The 11,163-nt window shown below is 48.0% G+C and overlaps 1 protein-coding gene and 2 long non-coding RNA genes across 4 annotated transcripts in view; 2 read left to right on the top strand and 1 right to left on the bottom strand.

The window, feature by feature from the left end:
* The first annotated feature begins 6 nt into the window (after positions 1-6).
* On the top strand, positions 7-2,045 carry LOC132458761 (uncharacterized). Its single transcript, XR_009525934.1, has 2 exons — positions 7-176; positions 428-2,045. It is a non-coding gene; the product is annotated as an uncharacterized LOC132458761 (long non-coding RNA).
* Positions 2,046-3,084: 1,039 nt separating this feature from the next.
* On the top strand, positions 3,085-4,371 carry LOC132459254 (uncharacterized). Its single transcript, XR_009526177.1, has 2 exons — positions 3,085-3,903; positions 3,957-4,371. It is a non-coding gene; the product is annotated as an uncharacterized LOC132459254 (long non-coding RNA).
* Positions 3,332-11,163, bottom strand: part of atxn1a (ataxin 1a) — an 11,014-nt gene continuing 3,182 nt past the window's right edge. For both annotated transcript variants that reach the window (XM_060053654.1, XM_060053653.1), the window contains 2 exons: positions 7,704-9,781; positions 3,332-7,234 (listed from right to left, as the gene is read on the bottom strand). In XM_060053654.1, coding sequence (XP_059909637.1) covers positions 6,467-7,234; positions 7,704-9,524 — 2,589 coding nt within the window. In that variant the 5' untranslated portion in view covers positions 9,525-9,781 and the 3' untranslated portion in view covers positions 3,332-6,466. The remainder of the gene's footprint in view (positions 7,235-7,703; positions 9,782-11,163) is intronic.

Genomic DNA, 11,163 nt, shown 5'->3' with positions numbered 1-11,163 from the left:
CAAATCTATAGTCTATGGTGTATCCACTTTCTGACCCTGTGTGTCTCTGTCAGATGGGGACCCTGGTGTTGTGGGGGACACCTGACGTGTCTTTCGCTGTTCCATTGTGGGTCATTATCCTGGCCATACTGCTGGGACTGCTGGTGCTAGCCATGCTTACGCTAGTCATGTGGAAGGTAATGCACATATGACCAGAAACCACACCAACACAATCAAAATGACAGAAGGCCGACACATGCATGCACACAAACACTTACACATCCACCCACAGACACAAAATCCAAATGAAACATACACACACCATCTTCCAGCTGTACAGCTATATTCCTGAGCCTGTACCGTTCAGACAGGTTGCAGTGTGTTTCTCTCTCTAGTGTGGCTTCGGCCTGTACCATTCAGACAAGTTGCTGTCTGTTTCTCTCTCTAGTGTGGCTTCTTTGATCGAGCACGACCTCCGGTTGATGATGACATCAGCGACCGGGAGCAGCTCACATCTGACCAATCAGCAGATGCCTGAGACAAGAGCTGCTGATTGGAGGACTGGACCATGGGGTGCTTTTACTTTTTTTGACAAAATTCAGTAAGGGGTCTGCAGGTGGATCCAAACGTCTTCACCCTCCATATCTATAACTCCTCCATCCTCCAACCCACCACTGTTTGCACAAAACAAATGGCCTGGAAGGACAGTTTGAGTAAAGACAGCAGCCCCAGACAACCTGACGAAGGAATCCAAGCAGATCCATATGGAGCCAGGCATTCTCTGGAGATTGAAGAGGCATGTGTAGCAGACTCTGTGTTAATTGATTCTCCAGACTACAATGAGGAGGAGCTCCGTGGAAGATGTGGCCGCAATGAAGACAGAAGGGACATTGTTCCAAACACAATGCGAACACACGAGTTGAATGTTTGATTTCCCGTATGGTTTTTTGCTATGTGCGCCTACAAAAGTGAGTAACAAAGAAAGGGGAATTGTGTGTGTGCGTGTGTGTGTGCGTGTATGTGTGTGTGTGTGTGTGTGTGTGTGTGTGTGTGTGTGTGTGTGTGTGTGTGTGTGTGTGTGTGTGTGTGTGTGTGTGTGTGTGCGTGCGTGCGTGCGTGCGTGCGTGCGTGCGTGAGTGCGTGCGTGCGTGCGTGCGTGCGTGCGTGCGTGCGTGCGTGCGTGTGTGTGTGTACATGTGAGCATTATCTCTTCAGTCTGTTTAAATGTAATCTCATTGTAATTGAATTAGTTGTACTTGACCATATGGAAAATTACATCTACACAGACACAAGCACGGGATTTAAGTATATTTATGAATGTATGTGCAATATTTGAAGGTTGCGTGATAGTGAAGCTTGTTTACACTGGCATTATTTTATTAGAGCTTAATGTTTCCATTCTTTCTGTATATAATTGATTGAACGATATTATGTTAGGCAACATTGCTGCAAGATTAACTGTTCAAATAAAATCTACCCTGACTTACTTTTGGCGAAGAGAAGTAAAGATATGAAGCATGAAGAAATTGATTTGCAATAAGTTACCTTTATGTTGCCCACATCTTCAGCAAGGAGCTCACTTGATCTTCCTTCACATTTTAGTATGTGCACATATTGTGAATATAGGTCAGTCTATAGGCACAATATCCTTTATGTATAGCTTTTAAATTCATAATGTTTGTAAATACTTAACCTTAAATGTGGGTCGAATATTTGGATGGATTGTGTTGGAAATAAACTGCCCTTTGAATAATGATGCTTCAATGTGGATAATGAACGGAGTGTACATCCCTAATATGTCCATGATCCCACTTCACATCACCAACAGGTTATCTCTTCAGTGTAAATATGTGTATATTCTGCCACTTACTGGTGTGTGTACGAAAGTGTTTCACCACTGCAATGACTTCGAGAGTGGTGGCTCAGCCTACCAGCAAAGTAAATGTTATAAATGTAATCATGAGACATATTCTATGTCTCATGATTACATTTACACATACACTCCCTTTTTTTTTTTAATGTGCAAACAAATGGAAACATTGTAATAAAGAGATTTCTTCCTCAGACTTGCAGCTTTCCACTGTATAGGTAAGGTAGGTTAAAGCCTTTATCTTCCATCATATATTGAACCAAACCAAAACAATTACATTGATTAAATGAAACTATTGCAAGTTTAATCCATTTATTTAGTTATTTAAGTTTAAGATTTGGTTTCGCTCTATGTATATTTTCAGTTGATACTGATCATGTGATATTTTCTTAATTGTTTTCCTGCTGAACTGGTGGTTTCTCGTCAGTACTTCGGTAATGGAGTGAAATAAGCTCCATGTATGTTAACGCCATGCTGGGCTTCAGGATGCCACAAGAGCCATCTCCTGCTCCGTGGAGCAAGTGCACCTCCAGGTAGAAAATTATTCAGAATCTCTTGTAGAAGTGATTCAACTAATTCTAAACTACAAAGATGAATATGATTAAGTGATGCAATAGTTCAAGTATAATGTTCAAATGCGGAAATGTCCGTTGTCTTTGTATCAGCTGCATTGAATATGCAGAGGACTGCTCCAAACAAAATTTCGTTGTCTTGTACAATGACAATAAAGATTATTCTATTCTATTCTATACGCATTCAAACATTCTCATCGTTGGCTGCTCTGGCGTCAAGGTGATAGGGTGATGAATCTAGCATGTGTTTGTTCAGATCTAGCATTACCTCATTGCAAATCTATTAGTCTCCGCTAGATGGCGTTCATCTCAGACAGCTCAGTTGCAGGCAGACCTGCTGCACCGAGAGCTGTCCTCGAAAAACCTCTTACTGTGTCCACGGTAAGAAGGGAGGAATGGGCACATGCATATTTTTCACACACTATAATGAGTCCTTCTAATTAAACTCCTGGATTAAATTCCTAATGGTCAAATGGTGATCATTTGGCCTCCAGTCAATCATTGATGTTATCAATCATGCAATTAACAAAGCTCCAGGCTAAGCTCACCGTGTCTTGATGGTCTTCATCGTCTAAAAGGTGCTGCTTGTGCAAATACTTCTTTCAATAGATCTCACCTTAAAAGAAAGCCTGATGTCACTGCTTCCTCCTACTCAGTGTTAACCCCACTCTTCTTACCTAGATGTCACCCCAGTCTCCTCGGTAGTTCATGCTATCACCTGTGGTTTGTTCCCCCTTTTCTCATTCCCCATTTTGCCTTTGCGTCTTGTGTTCTGCGTCAGCATGTTTATGACCAATATCTGATACATTTTTGTTTCTGGCTCACAGAACAGCCTGTCAGATGATGGGGTCCACACAGATCAAACAAGGCCCCTCTTCTTCCCATCACACAAGAAAGCTGCCTGCAACAATCTTATTTATACTCTTTATTTCTTTCAATAAATTTGAATAAATGTAAAGCAAACATTTGAAATAAGGATTTAACATTTTTCTTAATAGCAAACGTTAACACCATCAAAATATTTTAACATTATTCATCGTGTATACAAGACATATGAGATTTATCCAACAGACTCACTGACCCATTTAAAAAATCGTAAGTATTTTAATCCATTGTGTCCTGGTTGTTTGAGCTGGTGCAAATAAAGGAATCTCAGGTCACGTTCTTGTGTGTCAAATGTGTGTGTGTGTGTGGGGGGGGGGGGGGGGGGGGGGGGGGGGGGGTACAACCAAGCGATTTAGTCGGTCTCAGATGTAAACCTTTACTTTACCAGATATTCACTGTCTGCTGTAAAATGGGAAAAATGTATACTAGTGTCTATCCTCCTAAATGACGTCTAGAATATCTTTATTAACCCTAACACTAACCCTAACCCTAACTCTTGGAAGACTTAGGCAATCAACAATGTCTGTACAATACAAGAATGATCGTCTATCATGGCCACCACGATGAATACAACTCGTAGCAACCACACTGGCCAAAGTGCTGTTCCCTAAGAGAACCAGCAGGTGGTGCTCACACGACACAAGCCATAGTGCTGTTCCCTTAGAGAACCAGCAGGTGGTGCTCACACGACACTGGCCAAAGTGCTGTTCCCTAGAGAACCAACAGATGGTGTTCACACGACAGTGGCCAAAGTACTGTTCCCTTAGAGAACCAGCAGGTGGTGCTCACGCACAACACTCAGAATCACAACAGACTTCAAGGTGGACCTAGGGACCAAGGAGCCAGGTCCACCGTAGAGATAGAGGGTACGTTTACAATTGAGGTTGATTCAAGGGCCAAAGTGTGAACTTCCATCTGGAATAAAAGTATTTTTGTCTCTTGCTCAAGCGTATCAAGAGGAAATAGTCGTCTCGTAGACATATTTGAGTTAACAACGGCACAACGTCGTGATAGCAACAGTTAAACTACATATCGTTGGGGAAAACAGTCACAAGGCAGTGTTTAGCCTGAGCAAAAACACAACAGTCTGGGTAATACAACGTATGAGTTTTGATGATTTGAACACATATACAGTATGGCTATCATGATTAACTGAATATTTTATAATATTCTTATATGAACAATTTTTTACAATGTGCAAGAGAAATAAATTGGAAAAATGACTTTTTTTTATCCCCCTTGTGGACTGTAACCTGTTTATATGACTGTAACACATTCCTATACATCGGATCAATAAGTGAACTGAAAGTAAATGGTTGCAGGACTCTGTGAAACGGGTGAGCTCATGGAATGATTTCATTTGATAAGGAGGTCTTGTGGCTCGTTCATAGGCTGCATATGGGATTTGTTCTGTGCTTTTAAACTGTATATAAACAACGTGATCTATATGTGATGTTCCTTTCACTCTCACCTTGTAAAAATGTAACTTGTCAGTCATCTGACAAACAATTAAAAAGAGCTATCTGAACATACAGAGCACACTGTGTGCCAGAGTACCCAATACATCAGCATGATAGATGAGCAGGACAGGACTAGATTAAACAGTCAGTTCATATTTCCATTTACAAACAAAGTGAATAGAAGTGCTTCTCTTATGACTCACGCTCATGTTTACACACACAGGCCCTCAAACGGAGACCGACAGACAAGTCAGACACTCTCACAAACACACACACACAAACACAGATACACACCAGCATACTGACAAAGATTGTACACACTGTTCCTGAGTATGAACTGTAAAATGTTGGTTTTGGCTCTATTGTAAAGAAATTGGCATGCTCGGTTTCCACCACCACAAAGCTAGACAAGCGAGTCTGACCAGCAGAGAAGTGCAGTTCCCTGCTTGAGAAGATTATGACAACCAAAACCAAAGAATATCACAATTTAACAATTGGCTATTTCTTACAATATTTTGAAAAGTTTGGGAAGTAATATAATATAACATTTTCATCAATTAATCCATGAGCATATTTAAAAAAACAGATGAAGTTGATTAATTGCTCAAGATTATGGTTGAGGTTTGAGACCATTGAGTTTTCTCTAACAATGACAGATGATATAGGAACTAGGGATCAATAGAGTAGTACTATGAAATTGAGGACTTCTGATGATGCATAGAATCTCTGTACAACTGCAACCCAGGGATTACAAAAGCATTCACATGAAATTACAAGCATGGAGATTATGTATTCTTTATTGGGCGAAACACAGACACATGCATCACCTCTGTGAGTCAACTCTGGACAAATGGATGGGTACATTCAAGCCTTCCCAACCTAGGCACCTGCTATCTTTAAAGACGGTCTCAGCCATAGCCACTGGCCAAAGACCTGACACTTGCTCCACTATGACACACTGTTTACCTGATGGCCCATACAACACACCCAACCACTGGCACACCCCTCCACATTAATGTGAAAGATACACCAGAAAAGAAGAAAAAAAGGTCATAATTTAAATGATGAGGAAAGAGAGAAGAAAGTAATTCTACCAATGCATCAGATGCAGGAAACATCAGCGCTATGGCGGGGATTGTTGATAAGCGAGTGTTTCCATGGTTATAAACAAAGCAGTTTCCCTTTATCTCTGGACTTTATCCTAGACTCAGACAACATGAAACACAACATGAGACAAACAGGAGGAGATATACTCGCCAAAACCGGGGATCATACCAGATGTCTATGTGCTCTCTTAGTTGGGGTCTGCCCCAGGGCAAATGAAAAAGAAAAAGGGTGCATTGAACCTCACTCTTCAGGGTGAATCCCAAGACGAAGGGCATTAATAACTGACCTGACACAAAGGAACTCAGCCAAACGCTGCCTGGATGGGCGGCTGCCAGTCAGACTTTGTGCACCCCAGTCACACTTCACTCAAGATAGATTGCACTGCCCTCGATGTGGCGCCGTAGACTAGGGCGCAGCACTGCGCTGTGGAGTGCAGGCGTGGATGGAACATGAACCTGTAGATATGGTGTAAACTAAGCCTATATCACAGTAGTCTGGATGAAGACAGACAATGACAGCGATGACTGGAGCCGTGTTGATATACCAATCAGACGGCCTCTTGTCCTTCATGTATCCTCTGTCCTCCTCCGCGTTCAGCTCCCTGCACTGGAGCGCCCCTCGATGCTGATCTTCATCTCCTGGGGTAGGAAGGAGGGCTGGGGCAGAGCGTGGTGAGAAGCCTCCTCCCTCCTGTCTGTCTGCTCTCTCTCCGGAGCGGACCAGCGCCGCTTACGGCCCGAGGACGGTCTCTGCGTTTCCATGGCGATGGCATCGGACGGAGGAGGAAGAGGAGGAGGTGGAGGAGGAGGAGGAGGTGCAGGAGGAGGAGCAGGAGAGAGGTGGTCCGTGTGCGCCCGTCTGTGTCTGACGTCTCCGTTCCCTGAGGTGTGCGCCTCCTCCCTGCTCTTCAGCACTGCTCCTGCCCCTCCCCCGACCGGCCAAGGGAACACCTCCGGTCCGGTCGGCACGCGCTGACCTCCTGTTCCCGTCGTCCCGTTGCCCTGGGGCTTCTCCACGGCCGCCTTCATCAGCAGCCTGGCCCTGCTGCCCCCTGCAGCACGGGGGCCCAGCGTGTGGCATTGCGGTGGGGCCGTGTCCGTGCCGCGCGGCGGGGCCGTGTCCGTGCCGCCCGGCGGGGGCTCGGGGGAGGCGGTCCTCAGTTTGGCACCCCCTCCGGTCGGATGGGGGCTGGCGACCGAGCCGTTCCTGAGACCCCTCAGGGTGAGCGACACACAGACGTCACCCACACACAGCTTGGCACAGGACAGCTCGAACAGCCGGGTGGTCCGGTCTGGGCTGCAGGATGACCAGCCCTGGCCAAACACGAAGAAGGGGTACTCCAGCAACACCTCCACACATACCTGGATGGGACACACACACCCACAACAGGTTAATTTGTATCCCATCACAATACATGGCTTATACGCAATGAACACACACATGTTAAATTGCCACTCATGAATGAGTTTTTTCTGAGGTGTTTGATGGTACCCCTAATCTCCACACGCACAGCCACTCACAAATACACACAACCACTTTCTGTGGCTGAATGCTGCCTGAGCGACTGATCTAAAGGGTAATTTACTTAGGACTAAAAGCATTTATCCAAACTGAATTATAACAAGACGAAGCACTTTTTGAAAAATAGATTACAAAGAGATAATTGATGTCATTTTATAATTAAGGCACAGAGCCTTCTAATGTGGCAACAGAACGGGACAGAACCAGACACCTAATACAAACCTTCTGGCATGTCATTCATCCTACAAATTGAGCCTTAGAATTAATACCATCAGAAAATTATAATGTGTGAAATACCCCCCGGTATACCTGCGCTTTGAGCTCTCCCACGGCAAACTGGATGACCACGGCGTTGGGCGTCTGCCCGTCGTCGATGCGCTCCACCGTGCTGGAGTCGATCTTCAGCTCACTGCTGATCTCAGCGCTCTGGATGAAGTCTTCCGTCTTCAGGTCCTCCACCCGCTTCAGCTCCCCGTCCGCCAGCTGGATGATGGAGCCGCGCATGAAGAACGGAGGCAGTGCCACGGGGGACGAGGATGGGGCGGCGGTGCCTGCGGGAGGGACCGGGGCAGGAGCCGGCGCAGTTACAGGGGAGGTTGGAACCGGAGATGGAGCTGGGATGGAGGGCAGAATGGGGTGGGGCAGCGGCGATGCCTGGGTAATGGTGGGGGGCAGCTGGTGCCCTTCAGAGCTGAGCACCTCACACTTCGACAGCGCTGTGGCCAGGTAGGCGTGGGGCATGGTGGTGGAGATGTGGGTGGTGGTGGTGGTGGCTTTCAGCTTGTGGCTGACCTCCTGCTCCATGGCGGAGCTCACACCGCTGGAGGTCCCGCTGACTGGGATGAGGAGTGACTGCCCACTGGGGATGACCAGGTGCTGAGGTAGGGTGCCGTGGTAGCTAACGGCATGCTGGTGGCCGCCGCTGGAGATGTAGCCGATGATGGAAGGCTGTGTGGAGGTGTAGAGGCTGGCGGGCATCTCCTCCGGGGACAGGCCAGTCTGAAGGACTCTCTGCGGGCCGGAAGACTTCAATCCCTCCGAGGCGTATGAGGCGGACGTCCTGTGGACGGGCTTCCCCAGGGAGATCCCGCCCTTCTCCTTGTGCAGCAGGGACAGCTTGTTGGAGCTGGCCTCTGGCTCAGCAGTTGGCTGCTGGGCCACCAGCACCAGGGAGGTCTGCAGCCCGCTGTGGTTCTGGGCATAGTCCGCAGGGAGGAGGATGTGTCGAGCCTCGTAGCTCTGGACCTGCTGGTGGTGGTTCAGCGTCTGAGCCGTGGCCCCGGCCTGCTTCAGCACCTCCCCTTCTCCGTTGAGCAGTGCCTTGCCGTGGCCCTCCACTTTCTTCACCAGCGAGCCGTCGCTGTACTGGACCACCAGCTGGGAGGGGGCAAAGGTGAGGGTCTGTGGGAGGACGGTCTGGTGCGTGTGGAGCTGGAGGGGTAGGTGACCTGCTTGGGAGGAGACGGTTCCCCCGGCCATGGGCAGGGACGTCCTGCTGTCCAGGTGGATGTACTGGCCGGTGACCTGCGTTGAACCGGCCATGGACACGGTGGTAAGGTCGGCGGAGGAGAGGCCGATCTGGAACTGCTGCTGCTGCTCCCCTTTGACGCCGGGAGAGATGATGGCGGTGGTGTAGCCGTCCAGATGATGCCGGGGCCCCACCGAGCTGTTGGTGGTAGAGGCCGGGTTGGCAGAGAGGATGTGGGATGAGATGTAGCCGGCGTAGGGCCCGGAGCTGATGAACTGGACGTTGGGAGTGAGCTGGGCATACTGGATGGTCCCGGGCTGCTGGGGGAGGCTGCTGGGGTACACGGTCGGAAGGGAGGCTAGGGGCACGGAAAGCGGCCCGACCGCAGAAGGAATGACGGGGGATGCGGAGGAGGTGTCTGCCAGGACCGACAAGGAGGAGGAGGAGATGGGATACCCGTGACTCTCTGCATCCCGGGACTTGCAGCGCTCGGTGGCAACACTGGCGAGCCAGGCCAGGTTCTCTGTGTGGAGGGCCTCGGGAGGGAGGGCCAGCGGGGCCTGTGGCGCCGTGGCCACCGCCACAGGCCTGTGCTCCAGAGACAGCATCTCACGCTTCTTAGGAGGCAGGCATCCGTTGTTACGCTCATGGTTGGATTTCATTGTCAAACGTGCGTAAACAGCCTGTGGAAGCTTTCAATCAGATTGTCGTGTATGTTGCGTGTCTCCCGTCTTTGTACCGTTACTGGCTGGGTCCAGGGTGTTGTGTTGGTCGTCCCTACTGATTCTCTACTGTTCTCAGGCCTCAGATGCCAGACTACAGAGGATTGAGTCCCACCAGCTCAATGAAGGAGCTCCCTGTAGTTCATGAGGGATCATTTCTGATTGGCTCAGAACATCCATGAACCCCACTTAGTAATCTGAAGGGAGGAAAAAAGAAATATAGAACATTGTAAGAACAATAATCATGCATTCATCATATCTAGAATAGTGTGTACTATGTGCATCGAGCCAGAACTCAGAACAGTGAACTGAGAGATTCACACATGAAACTGTGTGTGTGTGTGTGTGTGTGTGTGTGTGTGTGTGTGTGTGTGTGTGTGTGTGTGTGTGTGTGTGTGTGTGTGTGTGTGTGTGTGTGTGTGTGTGTGTGTGTGTGTGTGTGTGTGTGTGTGTGTGTTTGCATACGTGAGTGTGTGTGTTGTCTTGCAGCCATGCACCACCCAGAACAGTGAAGTGAGAGCTTGACGGTGTGACTGTCCCTGAGGCTGTCATGCTCCTGTCTCTCTGAACACTCTGGCCAACGAGACATATAGTAACCAGAAACCAGAGTGACGCCAACAGAGTGGCCCGTACAGAGAGTGACTACTGAAACTACTGTAAGGACAATAAATAATACTTGTAGTATTAGTATTATTACTATTAGAAGTAATAATATAATTAGATTTAATGTGTATAGCAATAATTGTGTTTGGCATTTGCAACCTGGTTACAAAATATAAAAAAACACAAAAACGCGAAAACAAAACCAGGTTGAGGATGTTTAATGTTATCAGCATTTTACTTGACTGAGAATTTGCTACAAAGAGCGCTAGCCTGATCTGCAGAGGTCTGCACCGTGGTCCCTGGTAGTGCCCTCCTCAACCCCAGGATCTATGTGGGGGGGCTCCTATGTTATGCTATGTTATGCAACCGTGCAGAAATACTACAGCACCCCTGTTACATTGATTTCTCTCATGAATACCCCTCTCCCTCGGATAGCACTCTGCTGGGGACGACATCACTCTGTCTCTTCCCCACGATGCCTGCTCTGCTCCTTCAGGCGCATCTGAGCTCTGTGGATCTCTGGGTTGTTTATTAGCCAGAAATAAAGGGCATGAGACACCATCCATCCATCTGACAACCATCCCTGGTCCATTGAGAGGAATGGGTCGTGTCTGCTGACAGTAAAATAGGTTTTTCACATGATGGACGGGTGAGGAGGATGGTTGCTTGTAGCAGGCAGCACAGTCTTGTCATGTTAAGACTGTTATGTTGTCTCTTTCACCACCACTATGACTTTGACAAGGTCGCTCTGCAACCAAAAACAAGGAGCAACAAGGCTTCCATTGGTCAGCTGCACCAGCACTAACAAAGGAGTCTGGGGAACAGAGGGAGTCACACACAGCCATACATATGAGAGGAGAGGAGAGGAGAGGAGAGGAGAGGAGAGGAGAGGAGAGGAGAGGAGAGGAGAGGAGAGGAGAGGAGAGGAGAGGAGAGGAGAGGAGAGGAGAGGAGAGGAGAGGAGGGGAGATGAGAC

Source organism: Gadus macrocephalus, chromosome 6 (assembly GCF_031168955.1).
Source record: "Gadus macrocephalus chromosome 6, ASM3116895v1".
Lineage (NCBI taxonomy): Eukaryota > Metazoa > Chordata > Actinopteri > Gadiformes > Gadidae > Gadus > Gadus macrocephalus.
The sequence above is the reverse complement of the archived record's forward strand: the minus strand, read 5'-3'. Positions and strand labels throughout refer to the sequence as shown.